This window comes from Perca flavescens, chromosome 1 (genome assembly GCF_004354835.1).
Source record: "Perca flavescens isolate YP-PL-M2 chromosome 1, PFLA_1.0, whole genome shotgun sequence".
NCBI lineage: Eukaryota > Metazoa > Chordata > Actinopteri > Perciformes > Percidae > Perca > Perca flavescens.
In genome coordinates, this window is record NC_041331.1 from 40297380 (window position 1) to 40314546 (window position 17167).

Consider the following 17167-nt stretch of genomic DNA (forward strand, 5'->3'; position numbering starts at 1 on the left):
ATTTTTTGAAAGTTAAGAACAATTCTTGCGTGTAGTTCGAGAGTTATTAGTTGCTGTAATCTTTAATTTCTCTCCATACAAGCTGTAAAGAGAACACAATCCTCCATCTTTGCACAAATGAATAAGTTCGCCTTCAGGCTCAGTACGAAGGGGGGGGGGTCATACATGGTTGCCTCGTGTGTAGCCTGACTAAATCTGCACAGTCTGTGTAGCTGTTACTTCAAATGACATTTTCTTTAAAGTGACAGCTCTAACAGCAGCCAACAAGTCTTTCAAAGTGAATAATGTATAAAGATGAAAAATAAAAAAAAATCCAGCCCTCCTCCTAACAGCTCTTGCCAACATGAGCAGATAGTTTGAACACACTTAAGACTTGTAGTGTTTTCCTTTATGTACATTTTTTTCACTTTTTAGTTACTCCCTAAAAAAAAAAAAAAAATAGCCTTTGTCATATTTTGTACTTCTGAAATAAACATGATGTCTGCTTTCGGAGAGCTAAATGTCTTTCTTTACAACAAACTGAACAACCGATCAGTTATGCAGCATTTATTGTTTTGTTTTTTCTGTATGCTTTGGGAAACTCTGCATAGGCAATGAAAACAATAAATATGGATATTATGCAAAACATTTTCCTAATGAAGCATTTTACACAATGTACAGTATTCTTTTTTTTTCCTCCACCACTTGATTGAATATTCTATACACATTTCCAAATAATAAACATACCTCCATGCAGAAACCCTGAAAATGGGATGTGGAGTAATGGGCAACAAAAAAAAAAAAATCAACACTCAATGTACTTCTCGTGTGGATCTTTGTGTTATTTAAAAATTGCTAATAAACCACAAGGAGAAATGATAATATGTGCTGTTTGAAAGAACGTAAAATGGATTTAAAAAGTGGCCCGTCTGCTCAGGAGTTCCCTACGACTGGTGCAGAGACCACCAAGCATCTCTGGGTTTGTGTGTGTTTTATATAAGCCAGTCCGCGACTGACTGTCCGTGATTTATTTGTGTGCACGTGTGGAAGTGCCTGCGTCAGTAGTCCGTGTCGGAGCCCTCGGCGTTGTCCACGTTTCGGGAGAGCATGTAGTTGTCCATGTCGATGGAGCGGCAGTTGTTGATGGCGTAGCGCAGCCGCTCTGCCATGACGGCCTGGCTGGAGTACGGAGGCAGACGCAGCTGGAAGAAGCAGGTCTGAGAGGTCGGCAGGCTATCGTACGGCTGCAGAGAATAAACACACACACACACGGAGGTATAAACAAAGTCGTTAGAAATGTTGCCGTCTCTCCACCTACCCCGATTCCATGTCGACTCCGTCAAATATCAGCATTCTTCAATCCTGCCTCTGCGACCCTAACGGTACAGATCCACTTTTGCGACACGACTGACGCGTGGTGTCGCGACGCCTCCCCTCATTTCTACGTTGATGGGCGGTCCTCAATTTACAGCATTTTTGCAGCGTCTAGCAGAAAAAGGACCCCGCGTTCTCCCCGTCTCCTCTGTGCTCTACTTCTATTGGATAGTCGCGTTCAACGGATTCATTTGCATTGCATTGATGCGCAACATTTTCTCAAATGTAGCACCGCCTTCCCAGAATGCTTTGCGTGCACGTTGAAGTCGCTTGATGTCACCCGTAGGAATAGAGTGGAGCGCGGCGTGACAGAAGCGTCGCACGGACAAGTGGATCTGTACCGTAACTCATTCAAGTCACAGTGAGTCACAGCGATGCCGAGAAATCTGTCGCGAGTGTCGCGGACGTTTGCTGCAATATAGCAGAACGGCGAGTTGGAAGAAAGTCGCAGTGTGGTTCCACTTCCTCTGAGCCGACGGCGTTGTCTATGCCCCGGGGACAGACTCTAGGGAGGGGTTTTATTTAGTGTGGTGTGTGAAATGTTCTAAATAAAAATGCAAATAGAATAAAATAGGTTTGGACTCATTTTCACAACTGAAATACATTTTCTGTATTACAGTTGTTCTCAGTCGCTTTGGTACAGTTCTCAAATCATCCTCGACATTTGCAAAACAGTTAAGTGCATTTCTCAAAACAATTCGTACAAATAGCAAAACACCACGGATGACCTGCAAAAGCCAGTCTCTCCCTCAAAATCCATAGTTCATCTCTCCAAAGTCAATATCTGCGTCAACAAACACGTCAGGGCCATCAGAATGACGTGTCATTGTGTACAGATAAGACAGTCAAATTGCTTAGTCATGTTGTCAGTATGACAGTGTACTCTGAAGGGATGTTCGGATGTAAACTATGGCTAACGTGATGACAATTATTGTAAATTGTAGGTCACACCTTGGTGTATGTGGGAGTTTGAGTGCAAGAGACTGGACAAGATTCACATTTACACTTTACTGTGTGTACTGTAATTTGTATATATATATATCTATAGATATCTATATATATATATATATAGATATTTATATCTATATCTATATATATCTATATATATCTATATATATATATATATATATATATATATATATATATATATATATATATATACACTTGCCAGTTGATGGTTCATGAGATGCACCTTCGTTAGAGAAAGTCAAGATTCACCTGGGATCAATTTACCAATTCAGGACAGATTTAGAAAAAAAAGGTCTAATGGAAATGTACAGAAATATGCTTGACATATTATGACAACTTGTTCAACCATTTTGCATGACTTATGCTATGAACTAATGCCTAAATATTGTGGGGGGGGTGAGACTATTCAACAGAGACCCATTATAATACAGCAGAGAATTGTACATAACCATTTGCGTGGATGTACCAAAGCATTTGCAACTTGTTCAAAGAAATGAGAAACTGCTTTTTTGATGTGCACAAGTGAGCCACTGATGTGACGACTGAACAGGTAGTTTGGAGAATTTCAATTCTGATCTGAGAAATGTACCAAAGCGACTGAGAAAAACTGTAAGAGATGAAGTAGGTTACTGGAAAAAAAGGCACCGTTGCTGACATTTCAGGTAGCGATACCAACACAAAAGTTGACCAGGAAAACTACGCTCTGCAATGCCCAGCTACGACTCGCTACGTCCGGCCAACATCCTGCCACGCCCTGCTGGGCCCTGTGACACCATGAACTATTACAACCACTATCTCTAGTCATTATCTTTATTGGGACTATTATTGCCACTGTTCATCACACCCCCAACCGGCACCGTCAGACACCGCCTACCAAGAGTCTGGGTCTGCCGAGGTTTTCCTCGCCACTGTCGCACTTACGCATTTATGCTTGCTCTTGGGGGAATCACTGGAATTGTTGCGTCTTTGTAAATTATAGAGTGTGGTCTAGACCTACTCTATCTGTAAAGTGTCCTGAGATAACTCTTGTTATGATTTGACACTATAAATAAAATTGAATTGAATTGAATATTCAAACTGAATGTATGTTGCTGAAAAGGTCAAAGTAAATCTATTAAATGTTACTTTTTTACTTCCAATAGTTCCAGACCTCTGAGCTTGAATTAAATTAAGATGTGGACCTTTAAGTGATAGGTTTGAGAACCCCTGAAACAGCGAAACAAAACGAGTCTCCAACATGCAGCACTTGGATCCGGCTTCACTCACCCTGTCCACCTTCATGATCTGAAACCTCTGAGAGATGTCGGCCGTGTTGGCGGGCAGCCTCGAGCGTCCCGAGACGAAGCGCATGAAGAGGACCCGCTCCTCGTTGGAGAACTCCTCCAGCGTTTGCCAGAACCACTGCACCAGGGAGTGCTGCTCGTCCACCTCCCTGTAGCGCACCACCTTCTTCAGCACGTCGCAGCAGATCTCCGGCATGCCGCACACCATCTGCTCCAGCTGCTTGGCCGTCAGCAGCGAGAGCAGCGGCACCGGCACGATCCACGACATGCCCTCACGCACCGCCGCCACCTGAGACGGGAGGGACAGGACAGGGGTAAGGCCAGTAAGTCAAGTTTAAATAGGAAAGCTGCTTTTCACAGCACAAGATCACAGAGTGCAAGTGTTAAAACTGAGACCTTTAAAAGGTCCCATGGCATGAAAATTTCACTTTATGAGGTTTTTAATATATATATATATATATATATATATATATATATATATATATACACAATATGAGTTCCCCCAGCCTGCCTATGGTCCCCCAGTGGCTAGAAATGGTGATAGGTGTAAACCGAGCCCTGGGTATCCTGCTCTGTCTTTGAGAAAATGAAAGCTCAGATGGACCAATCAGGAATCTTCTCCTTATGAGGTCATAAGGAGCAAGGTTACCTCCCCTTTCTCTGCTTTGCCCGCCCAGAGAATTTCGCCCACCCATGAGAGAGAGAGACATCATGGCTTTCAAACAAGCAAAGTGGCAATTGGTCAAGACCGTACCCCCACCCTCCACCTTGCCCCCCCTCTCCTCCTCAATAGCTACAGACACAGAAATGGCACATCCTAAAGAAAGCTCATTGTGGGACTGGCTCTAGTGGCTGTAATTCTGCACCAAGACTGAATTTCGGGAAATAGACTTCAGATACAGTATTAGGGGACCACTAAGGCCTAAATAAAAGAGACTTCAGATACAGTATTAGGGGACCACTAAGGTCTATATAAAGGAGACTTCAGATACAGTATTAGGGGACCACTAAGGTCTATATAAAAGTGACTTCAGATACAGTATTAGGGGACCACTAAGGTCTATATAAAAGAGACTTCAGATACAGTATTAGGGACCACTAAGGTCTATATAAAAGAGACTTGAGATACAGTATTAGGGGACCACTAAGGTCTATATAAAAGAGACTTGAGATACAGTGTTAGGGGACCACTAAGGTCTATATAAAAGAGACTTCAGATACAGTATTAGGGGACTACTAAGGTCTATATAAAAGAGACTTCAGATACAGTATTTGGGGACTAATAAGGTCTATATAAAAGCATCCAAAGAGCACCATGTCATGGGACCTTTAAAACTGTAAAAAGAAACTAACAATAAGCTACATGTTTGTATTCACGTTCTCCTGACAGAAAAGCAGAGCATGAAACACTCGTGATGTTTTTTCTCCTCCAGGCTCTGTGGCAGAGTTTTAATATACCTGTCGATCGATTTCATGCAGCCGGTACTCGATAGCTCTTTCCACATATTCCTTCCTGTTGGAGAAAGTGAGCGGGATGCTGTTTCCCCCCGGGATGATGGGCACCATCTTTCCATCCGCACTCTGCCCGACAAAAGAATCCAGGGGAATCATCTGGAAAACAAACACAAACAATAATTAGTCCAATACATCTAACTGTTAGTGGACTTGACATGAATTACTTTCATAGTTAAGACGACTCCTCCAAAGGAAAACTATTTTTGTCGCTAATTTACAATAAAAAAGGTTTTTGACCACAAGTACATCAGAAGCACTACAGAAATATGTTTTTATGGTTGGTTTGTGTCATGCACACACAAAGGGATGCACGACGTGATACATATCAGTGTCACGCTATTCAACTGATCGATAGCTGGTGGTGGTGACGCACAAAGAAGCATAGCAAAGGTTAAGAAGAAGACCGCTAGCAAGTAAACATGGAATACTCGCCAGCTTTCCTTTGACTGAATAACGATCAAACAGATTGGTCAAAAACTGAAATGTATCTAATAATGTATTCACTTCCTGGCAAGCAACGAGATATTATAATATCATGGTAAGACATCTCCGTGAACCATCACCTTATCGTGGTGGAGAGGTTTGTGTGTCTCTGTGAACCTGAGGGCTGTGTTGTCTGGAGCTTTGTGCTCCTGGTAGGGTCTCCCAAGGCAAAGTGGTCTCAGGTGAGGGGCCAGACAAAGAATGGTTCAAAAACCCCAATGAAAAAGCTAAGCAGAGATGGAGTGACCCTGCCCGGAGGAAGCCGGGGCCCCGTCTGGAGCCAGGCCCAGGCGGTGGGCTCGTCGGCGAAGCGCCTGGTGGCGGGTTTGCCACGGAGCCCGGCCGGGCACAGCCCGAACAAGCTACGTGGCAACTCCCTCTCCATCCCATGGGCCCACCACCTGTGGGAGGAACCGTTGGGGTCGGGTGCGATGCCACATGGGTGGCAGTGAAGGTCAGGGGCCTCGACGGACCAGACCCGGGCAGCAGGCGCTGGCTCTGGGGACGTGGAACGTCACCTCTCTGTGGGGGAAGGAGCCGGAACTGGTGCGGGAGGGGGGCGCTACGGTTAGATCTGGTGGGGCTTACCTCACGCACAGTCTTGGTTCTGGAACCATACTCCTGGATAGGGGTTGGACTCTTTTCTTCTCCGGAGTTGCCCAGGGTGTGAGGCGCCGGGCGGGTGTGGGGATACTCACAAGTCCCCGGCTGGCGCCGCTGTGTTGGAGTTTACCCCAGTGGACGAGAGGGTCGCCTCCCACGCCCTGCGGGTTGGGGGAAAACTCTGACTGTTGTTTGTGCATATGCACCAAACAGGAGTTCGGAGTATTCGGCCTTCTTGGAGACCTTGACTGGAGTCCTGCATGGGGCTCCAGTGGGGACTCCATTGTTCTGCTGGGGACTTCAACGCGCTGCGTGGGCAATGATGGAGACACCTGGAGGCGTGATTGGGAGGAACGGCCTCCCTGATCTAAACCAGAGTGGTTGTTTGTTGTTGGACTTCTGTGCTAGTCATGGATTGTCTATACTTGAACACCATGTTCGAACATAGGGATGCTCATAAGTGTACCTGGTACCAGAGCACCCTAGGCCGAAGGTCAATGATCGATTTCATAATCGTTTCATCTGATCTGAGGCCGTATGTTTTGGACACTCGGGTGAAGAGAGGGGCAGAGCTGTCAACCGATCACCATCTGGTGGTGAGTTGGGTCAGAGGGTGGGGAAGACTCTGGACAGACCTGGTAAGCCCAAGCGTGTAGTGCGGGTAAATTGGGAACGCGTCTGGAGGAGGCCCCTGTCCAACAGACTTTCAACTCACACCTCCGGCGGAGCTTTTCGTGCATCCCTGTGGAGGCTGGGGGCATTGAACCCGAGTGGACAATGTTCAAAGTTTCCATTGCTGAAGCTGCAGCGAGGAGCTGTGGTCTTAGGGTCTTAGGTGCCTCAGGGGCGGTAACCCACGAACACCGTGGTGGACAACGGTGGTCAGGGAAGCCGTCCGACTGAAGAAGGAGTCTTTCCGGGATATGTTATCCCGGAGGACTCGGAGGCAGTTGCAGGGTACCGAAAGGGCCGAAGGGCTGCAGCCTCTGCCGTGAAAGAGGCAAAGCAGCGGGTGTGGGAGAAGTTTGGAGAAGACATGGAGAAGGACTTTCGGTCGGCACCAAAGTGCTTCTGGAAAACTGTTCGCCACCTCAGGAGGGGGGGCGGGGAACCATCCAAGCTGTGTACAGTAAGGATGGGACACTGTTGACCTCAACTGAGGAGGTAATAGGGCGGTGGAAGGAGCACTTTGCAGAACTCCTGAATCCGACTAATACGCCCTCTATGTTAGAGGCAGAGCTGGAGGATAATGGGGGATTGTCGTCGATTTCCCAGGCGGAAGTCACTGATGTAGTCAAACAACTACACAGTGGCAAAGCCCCGGGATTGATGAGATCCGTCCAGAAATGCTCAAGGCTCTGGGTGTGGAGGGGCTGTCCTGGTTGACACGCCTTTTCAACATTGCGTGGAAGTCTGGGGACGGTGCCAAAGGAGTGGCAGACTGGGGTGGTGGTTCCCCTTTTTAAAAAGGGGACCAGAGGGTGTGTGCCAATTATAGGGGTATCACACTTCTCAGCCTCCCTGGTAAAGTCTACTCCAAGGTGCTGGAAAGGAGGGTTCGGCCAATAGTCGAACCTCGGGTTGAGGAGGAACAATGCGGATTCCGTCCTGGTCGTGGAACAACGGACCAGCTCTTCACTCTCGCAAGGATCCTGGAGGGAGCCTGGGAGTATGCCCAACCGGTCTACATGTGTTTTGTGGATTTGGAGAAGGCGTATGACCGGGTCCCCCGGGAGATACTGTGGGAGGTGCTGCGGGAGTATGGGGTGAGGGGTCTCTTCTCAGGGCCATCCAATCTCTGTACAACCAAAGCGAGAGCTGTGTCCGGGTTCTCGGTAGTAAGTCGGACTCTTTTCAGGTGAGGGTTGGCCTCCGCCAGGGCTGCGCTTTGTCACCAATCCTGTTTGTAGTATTTATGGACAGGATATCGAGGCGTAGTCGGGGTGGGAGGGGTTGCAGTTTGGTGGGCTGGGGATCTCATCGCTGCTCTTTGCAGATGATGTGGTCCTGATGGCATCATCGGCCTGCGACCTTCAGCACTCACTGGATCGGGTTCGCAACCGAGTGTGAAGCGGTTGGGATGAGGATCAGCACCTCTAAATCTGAGGCCATGGTTCTCAGCAGGAAACCGATGGAATGCCTTCTCCAGGTAGGGAATGAGTCCTTACCCCAAGTGAAGGAGTTCAAGTATCTTGGGGTTGTGTTCGCGAGTGAGGGACAATGGGGCGGGAGATTGGTCGGAGAATCGGGCGCAGCGGGTGCGGTATTGCATTCAATCTATCGCACCGTTGTGACGAAAAAGAGAGCTTAGCCAGAAGGCAAAGCTCTCGATCTACCGGTCAGTTTTCGTTCCTACCCTCACCTATGGTCATGAAGGCTGGGTCATGACCGAAAGAACGAGATCCAGGGTACAAGCGGCTGAAATGGGTTTCCTCAGGAGGGTGGCTGGCGTCTCCCTTAGAGATAGGGTGAGAAGCTCACTCATCCGTGAGGAGCTCGGAGAGAGCCGCTGCTCTTTGCGTCGAAAGGAGCCAGTTGAGGTGGTTCGGGCATCTGGTAAGGATGCCCCTGGGCGCCTCCCTAGGGAGGTGTTCAGGCACGCCCAGCTGGGAGGAGGCCTCGGGAAGACCCAGGACTAGGTGGAGGGATTATATCTCCAACCTGGCCTGGGGGAACTCAGGATCCCCAGTCGGAGCTGGTTAATGTTGCTCGGGAAAGGGAAGTTTGGGGTCCCCTGCTGGAGCTGCTCCCCCCGCGACCCGACACCGGATAAGCGGACGAAGATGGATGGATGGATGGTAAGACATTGGATGGCTCGTCTGGCAGAATTCAAACCAAAGCCAACAGAGGAGCAGATTCCGTGTCTCTCCCACTCTCCCTCCTTTCATGCCAAAGCAGCAGATGCAGCCCCTTCCTCCCCCCCTCTCGGCCTGGCTGACGGAGCTAGTGTTGCGACTCCAAACCTCCCTTTTCTCTCCTCTACAAGCCTGGGAGCGGGGCCAAGTCTCCGGCAGGCAGGATATGCTGCAGCAACAGCGGCGCTGGCATTCCTGTAGGACGGGGCTTTACAGAGCAGGGGTTGTGTGAGGTTGTTTGGACAGAAGACGGCCTCCGGGGATATCTAAGCTTTCTGCTGCTTTAGCCAGCCTATCTGTGGATATTAAGGGGGGGGGGGAGGGGTGTGTGGTCTGTGTATCAGTACTGGTCGAGGCCACAGTCATGCTGAGGTTTTATCAGCGCTGGGAGAGTGGGAGAGAGAAACAGTGTGTACCAGAGCGGGGAAGAGAGGCAAAGCTGAGCTCTGACTGCTGGTGTTTGAAAAGCTTACCCACAGCCCCCCCCCCAATCCCCCTCCAGCAGGGCTTACATCAAGCTCTGACAAAGCTTCAAACTGGTTACAGACACATTACTGTACTGTCTGTTTTCTCAGCTAACCAGTCAGTCTGAAATCTGAAAATCTGAAATGTGAACACGGATTCAGGGCAACGTTTGGTTGGTTAATGTTCAACCCTGTCGGCTGTAAACAGCCCTCCTCTAAATCACTGGGTGTGGTGTGGTCACGTTATGGGACATCACTTAAAGTCTGTTTTGGTTTGTGACATTTCACAAACCAAGTTGTTGGTAAAAACCTACTTATTCTCATTAGCATATTGATTTCCTATTTGAGTTGTCCTTCTTTTGTATATTTGAGTCAGTGTTTTAAGGTTGCTCTTAGCCTTGTTGTTTTTATTATGTGTTTTACGCTCTGTCTTGCTGGTTTTATGTTTTTTTATGCTAGCTCTGTAAAGCACTTTGGTCTGTCTAGCGGCTGTTTGAATGTGCTATATAAATAAATGAACTTGAACTTGATTTCAGTCTGGGAATAAAACCTGTGAACTGGCTACTTATTATCTTTTTAGCAGCACATGTGATTGTGATGAATCGAACATTCCCATGGCTGAGGAAGTAAACACGTTGTCACAACAGTGATCAGTCACCCTCGTGAGCCTTTAGTTAGTAAGATGGTAATGCTGACTTGTGTTCAGTTCTTTAGAGTGCTGTCGAAGTCAGAGATGGAGCTTAAATACAGAGTGATGAAGTGAAGATGTGTGGAAGGGTGTTGGTGGTGTTTAACTGGCACTGACTGCTGTGGAGCAACGCTTAACCAGTTTTATGTGCAATAAAATCTCATTCACGGATCTCATTCACCATCATATATCCTGCCTCTATGTACAGCTGTAGTATTCCCCTTTTCTGTAACTTTCCTTTATACCACAGTTCTAATATACAGTATGGCACTTTAGTTGTTACATTCAAATCAGGTATATTACCAATACTTTTCCCCATCACACAAGTGTTTGAATCCCCTTCTCTCTCTTCAATGAACCTGCCTTACTATGGTTGGGTAATATGAAGACTTGTACAATGAGAGGATATAAATTTGTCAACTCTTAAATACTGAGGTAGCTATTATTTAATATTTCTGGATATAGACTAGCATGGGCGTAGGACCAAATTCTGGGCCCTGTAGAAAGGCATTTCCTATGGGCCCCTCCCCGCATCCACAGCTATTCATTATAGCATCTTTTTGGGCCTCCTTCCTCTGATACTATATGTAAGTCTCTAATTTGATATCAAATTAGAGACTTACATATACATTCACAGTACCTACTTAAATCTAACATTAAACAATGCAAATAAACCACATAACCACTCTCTCCTTATAACAAAATAAAAAAATACATGTCCCACCTCGTGGAAATTCTCCTCGGTGATGCCACTGTCTTCAATGTGAAGAATGCTTTTGAGCGTCTGCACATAAAGGAGGTCCACTTCCTCCAGATCCTCCAGCAGCAGGGGGATGCAGCACAGCTGTTTCCACACCAGTGGAGCCAGGTGGAGGTCCAGGGGCTTCTTGGTGCGGATGGCCACGCCCATCAGGATACCCAGGAACTTAAACTGAAGCATGTGCTCATCCAGGCAGGCAGATGGGTTGAAGAGAAACCTGGGCAGATTAAAGGAGGCAGAAATGTTGTTTGGTTTGTTTTCTAACGAGGAGTTTAAAATGACACTTGGACTATGTTGTGCCAGGTAAGCCAACGAAGGAGCTGCAGGCATGAGAAGATCTTTTGGAAAGGATGTATTTAAAATGAGTAAATATACATGTTTAGAGGACAAATGAGCACATTAATGGGCATTTTGGGAGACTTGGATTATGCTACATGACAATTCTGACAAGTTCTTTCGAGATGTTATAATATTGTTTTGCTGTTGCCAAATGGACACCACTTTTTGAAGTTCGACCCTGAATATAAATACACTTTGCCATCCAGCATTACAAGCTAAAACAGGAGAGTAATCTATAAAAAATATAACAATTTGGGATATCAGTAGTCTTGCAATGCCAGCAACAATCTATTCTGGAGAAAGGGGAAAAACGCTCTGGTTTTGTTTTCATTTGTATTCAAAAATACAACATTAGGGGTGGGAAAAATATCTGATTATTAGATGCATCGCATTTCTCTCTATAACGATTTGATTCTCGATTCAGATAAGTTAATAATCAATTTAAAAAAATAAATAATAATAATTAAAAATGGTCAAAAGGAAAAAAAAATTTAACATTGTGTATATATACACATGATCTAATAAGACATACTGTATATAAAATAATTAGGCAAAACACATATAGGCTGTTCATCTACTTTATCTTCCATTACATCTGACCACCTCATCTTTCATGTTCTAAGAAGCCAATTCTCCACCTTTAAACATGACTGAGCCTCTGACATGGAAGATTACTGGGAGAGAAGGAGACTTTCACAAGCATGTTTAAGGTTTAAGCATGGAATGACTACAAAATAAAAAAAAAAAAAACAGTAGTCAAAACATTTCATTAAAACTTGTGTGTGACAAATATATGTCAAAATCTAAGCTTTGTCTAGGTAGTGATTAGCAAACTCAGATTTATATGTATATTTTTAAAAATCACGCATGGAAATGTACATAAAAAAAAATTGTTGCATCGATAATCAGTTTGGAATCAAATCGTTGGCCTCTGAATCGGAATCGAATCGTGAGGTGGCAAGAGATTCCCACCCCTAGTGGACATGCTGTGCACAAGAATAATCCCAAATATCAGCCATCATAGGTAAAAAAAGGTTGTATTGATATTGATATAACATTCCGAATCTTTCATTAGAGTAGAAACTTGAGGATGGACAGTCAGAATGGATAAAGAGAGGCGGACATGCTCCTCACCTGTCCCGGTTGTAGCCGACCTCCGCTGTGGAGTTGGGGGAGGGGATGAGCAGGTCCACCACTCCCGTCTCCAGCTCCTACAGGAGAGAAACATCACTGTTTTACAATGCATCCAGTAAACATCCGGCTTATCAACAATCATTTTAACAGATAGAGCCCGACCGATATATCGGCGGGCCGATATCATCGGCCGATATATCGGCGGGCCGATATTAGGCATTTTCCAAACTATCGGTATCGGCATTTATAATGCCCGATAAATTAATATTTAAAAAGTAAATAATAATAATAATAAAAACAGACGAAACCCCCTAAAACCATGTTCTGAGTGTTGGTGTTGCATAGTCCATGTCTACCAGATGGCGCTTAAGTTTAACCCTTTAAGTTTCATATCTTAAGCTTGTATTTTTATACATTTTATTTATCAGAATGTTCCTCTGTTCTGTTTAACAATAAAACAAGTTCATTATTAAACTGCATTATCATATTATTTTAGTTCGGACTCCTAAATAACTACAAATAACTAATGTTAGGGAAATCTGTCTGTTTTGTTACGCATTTCTGGATATATATATAGGCTGATCTTGGAATATCGGATTTTTTTTTCTCCCAGAAGTTATACAGCTGTCAGAAGGGCTGGGATTGGTTGGTGTTCTCCCAGAAAAGGGTCCCGTGATGGGGGTGTGAGGAGTCAGAGAGGGACCCTATTGGACCAGATTAATAAGTGAATGTGTGTGTCTGCATCATTGTGTCCAAACGTCTCCGTATCAGTCCAGACTCCAGACTCAACCCCCGAGTTTTCACACTATGAGGCTGGTTAGTTATATTTGTATCGATATCGGCCTTAAAAATCGGTCAGGCTTTATTAACAGATCTGTCCATACCTGACACATCTCTGTGATGGTGTCGTCAAAGACCCCGCCAGCGTCATCGGCCCCCTCTCCCACCAGCTTCACCTTCCAGGCCCTGGAGGGCAGTCGGAGGTCCGAGGCGTTCAGCTTCACAACCTGGCGGGCGATCTGTACGAAGATCGGTTTACACTTCCGTCCCCTGCAGAGGGTTATTAAAATAAGAAGTAGAAGTTTAACACAAAAAAAGCAACGAGTCAAAGATTTAATTTAATCTTAACTATGCGTGTTTTCAAATCCTGTCTTTTGAGTCTACACAAATGTTATGGGGACGACAGCAACTCTTAAAGTCTTTACTATCGGATTCTGTGCAATATTTTCTTATTCAACGAATAATATTTAATTTATTTACCCAACAGTATTTTCAAATTCTCTGTAAAAGACCATCAATGTTTGTTGTTAAATGGCCTTTACAAATACCTCGACTTAACTACTATTAGGAATGGAATGAACAATTCTGTATATAAGAAACATTTTAGTTAGAAATTGTAATGAGTGCGTCCTGCTGGTCTGCACTCTTCTTTAATTTATTGTCACCTTCGGTGTTTCCCCTAGATTTGTATATTTGGCGGCGGATTTAGGGGTCCTCCCTCAAGAAAATGTAAAAAGGAATTTCAAATCATTTTGGACCGTTATTATCACCATATCTGTGTCTAAAACGTTGGAAAAGCTAGAGCAGATAAATAAATAACACTGAAAAAGCTTAAAGACAAAACTTGCTAAAGAAGTCCACTCGGGACAAACTACAATCATTAGATCTGAGAGAAGTCATTTAGTTAGTTTAGATGCTTACGTTGATTTTACATTCATTCGGCTTAGGTGGTCCCAAAATGGCTCGTGTGCTAGTACCTCTACTGACCACTTTTAAATAAAAGCGTAAAACCCCCAAAAGAACCTTAACCATTAGTACTGGGCTTCCACAGAAATGCTCATCCACCTTTTCATTATATTTCACCATGCAACTTTGTTACAAACACACACAAAGACAAAGTCCATTGGAGTACTGACCGTGTGGAGATCCGTTTGACGGTGATCTGGGGGCCGTAGTTCTTGCCCTGCACCATGGTCTTGCCTATGGAGCGCACCATGGGCAGAGTGTACACTCTGGGGGCCAACAGGGGCCTCAGCTGGCCCTGAACAATCCCCCAGGTACCGGCGTTGTAGTGGGACGTACAGCCCTGCAGAAAAAGGATTACATTTATTATCATCACATAGTGTAAAACAGTTTGTGATGTAGCTTTAACTGCCTCACAAATCTTAAGCTTTCCGTTTATTTCTTTTAATAAAATGACATTTAAGTCTAAATTCAACGCCACTTTTATCTCCTTGTGTTACATCTTATTTAAGCAAAGACCACCTCTGAATAGTGTTTGAAGATGGGTATTACATTACAAAATCATTAGATCAACCCAATCATTTGTGTTCCTCCAGCTGCTGAGCCAGGAATCCTAATTATTGATATTTCCCTTTTCCTGGAGTCCTGGTTTTCGGCCTACCTGGTTGTTGGGGCTGAGGTTGAGCAGTCTCCACGAGGAGTACATGAGGTCAGAGAAGTGGTAGAGGAGTCGCAGGCGAGCCCTCACCGCCTCGATGCTGACCTCTCTCAGCCCGCTGTACTGAGGAGGCACCGCCACAGGGAGACCCAGCTGGAGAGGAACCGACGAGCCTGAAGGGGAGGAGGGAGACACAAGGACCACGAGGGAGGGGAGTGGAGGGCAGAGCAGGGTGGTATTACAAGAGACGAAGAGAGAATTTCGTTTGCAACAAAATGCAACAAATAGAACTTGGTGAGTTGCTGCTACAAATCACATTGAACATATCATTCTAAGTTATAATGTGGCATGTAAAAACAAGTGTATGTGTCAAAGTTTTGGTATAAACACAAATTAGCACACAGAAAATATAAGTTGTAGACATAGAAAAGTTAAAAAGAAACAGGTTTGTTATGTTTATGCTCAATTATGAGTCCTCATTTGTTGTGGCAGCATTGCAGAACTCCATGTCAGTCATCCATATTTTCTGTTTTATTTTCATATGAAAATAGTCCGGAAGAAGGAGCCTTCTAACCACATTACATAAAATGACTTAGTGTTTGTCCACCAAACAATAGCGGTGCCTCATCTGACAACAATGTGCTGTGGCCCATTTTGGTATTGACTACACATCTGAGCAGCGCTGCAGGATATCTGACCTTCAGGATAAAGTCTGTCAGTTAAGACAGCAGTGCCATGACAGGGGATGTTATGTTGCATGTTAGGACGTCTGTGTGTGTGTGTGTGTGGGCTTGTTTTACTATATTCCAAAAAACGTTCAGTTGTGATGGTTAAGGTTAGAGTAAAGGGCTAGGGAATGCATTATGTCAATATGCACAAAGATAGTGAAACGTACGTGTGTGTGTGTGTGTGTGTGTGTGTGTGTGTGTGTGTGTGTGTCTAACCTGGTGCTCGAGGCGGTACAGAGGGAGCCGTCCAGGCAGCACTGTGGCAGCGTCCAGCAGAGATCTGGTGGATGTTCTTGCCCTGCAGCACTGTCGCCACCGTAGGTTCTCTGACATGGTTGGTGTGGCCCAGACCCAGCTACACAACAAAGATCCAGGTCAAAGTCATGTGAATTAATCATTTATGGTAAGATATCGGCCAAATTAAACATGAATAATGTGATTCGATGAATTTACTGTGATCTACTTCTCGTTAACTGAATGCTAAAAATTCCTTATTCCAGAGCAGACACTGGCTGGAGAAGGTAATTAATAACGTTATTGAGTATTGTACAACATTTCAGTTGGGGTTCATTGTGTGCGTCCGCTAGGCTAGGGGTGGGAATCACCAGAGGGCCCCATGATACGATCACCATACGATATTATTGAGATTTTAAACGTATTGCGATATTCTGCGATATATTGCAATTTATTAGCTATTTTTCAACTTCAAATTATGTCACCAATGAAAAACTTTGTCAACATCTGTTGTATCTAAAAAAATTAATGTCTGTTTTCACCAGAAGAAAAAAAACTCAACTGCAACATCTAGTGCAGTGTTTCTCAAATGGGGGGTACGCGTACCCCTGGGGGTACTTTGGAGTACTGCAGGGGGTACGTGATCTTTTTGCAAAATGCTCATTTAAACATATGTCGTGCATAATTCCTAAAATAATTATACTATAATAATGAATGAATTAAGTGATGGATTCTGAACATTTGAAATGTAGCATTCAAATATGTTTTTCAGTTACAAGGTTGTTGTTTCGTAAATCTATCACTGCCGACACTGTATTGTTCCTCTTTATATCTATGTAAAGATGTTTTGCGCTGGTCAGGGGGTACTTGGCTTCAAAACACAATTCAAAGGAGGTACATTGTTGACAAAAGTTTGAGAACCCCTGATCTAGTGGACTGAAAGGATTTAATTATTCAAGTACCAAAAAGTTAAATTCTCATGTGCAATTTGTATAATAAAACATCGATACTTGGCGTCCATGTATCGAACAGTATTGCTGTATGGTTGTTTCCCCCCACCCTGCAGGTTACCTGTCCCTCTGAGTTGCTGCCCCATGTGTAAACGTCTCCTGTTGAGGAGAGCACCAGAGTGTGTTCAGCTCCGACAGCCACATCCTGGATGTGGATCCCTGACAGAGCCGGCACCTGCTGGGGCCGGTTGTGGTTCCTGGCTCGGCCTTCTGGCAAGCCAATCAGGCGGTCTGCAATCAGGGGAGGAAACAAATGTATTTAAATGTTATGTTTATGAAAAAGCACAAATTATCTTAACATGAGGTTTATTGTGAAAGTACTGCAGTTGTCTTATTTACTGCAAAAAA

At 44.8% G+C, this 17167-nt stretch overlaps 1 protein-coding gene across 10 annotated transcripts in view; it reads right to left on the bottom strand.

Annotated features, from left to right (window-relative positions):
• Window positions 1-531: 531 nt before the first annotated feature.
• The window catches only part of herc1 (HECT and RLD domain containing E3 ubiquitin protein ligase family member 1), a 79526-nt gene continuing 62890 nt past the window's right edge, over window positions 532-17167 (bottom strand). For all 10 annotated transcript variants that reach the window (XM_028586118.1, XM_028586162.1, XM_028586136.1 and 7 more), the window contains exons 70-79: window positions 16881-17050; window positions 15792-15930; window positions 14851-15020; window positions 14363-14532; window positions 13331-13496; window positions 12447-12523; window positions 10938-11190; window positions 5064-5216; window positions 3589-3894; window positions 532-1223 (exon numbers count right to left, since the gene is read on the bottom strand). In XM_028586118.1, coding sequence (XP_028441919.1) covers window positions 1038-1223; window positions 3589-3894; window positions 5064-5216; window positions 10938-11190; window positions 12447-12523; window positions 13331-13496; window positions 14363-14532; window positions 14851-15020; window positions 15792-15930; window positions 16881-17050 — 1790 coding nt within the window. In that variant the 3' untranslated portion in view covers window positions 532-1037. The remainder of the gene's footprint in view (window positions 1224-3588; window positions 3895-5063; window positions 5217-10937; window positions 11191-12446; window positions 12524-13330; window positions 13497-14362; window positions 14533-14850; window positions 15021-15791; window positions 15931-16880; window positions 17051-17167) is intronic.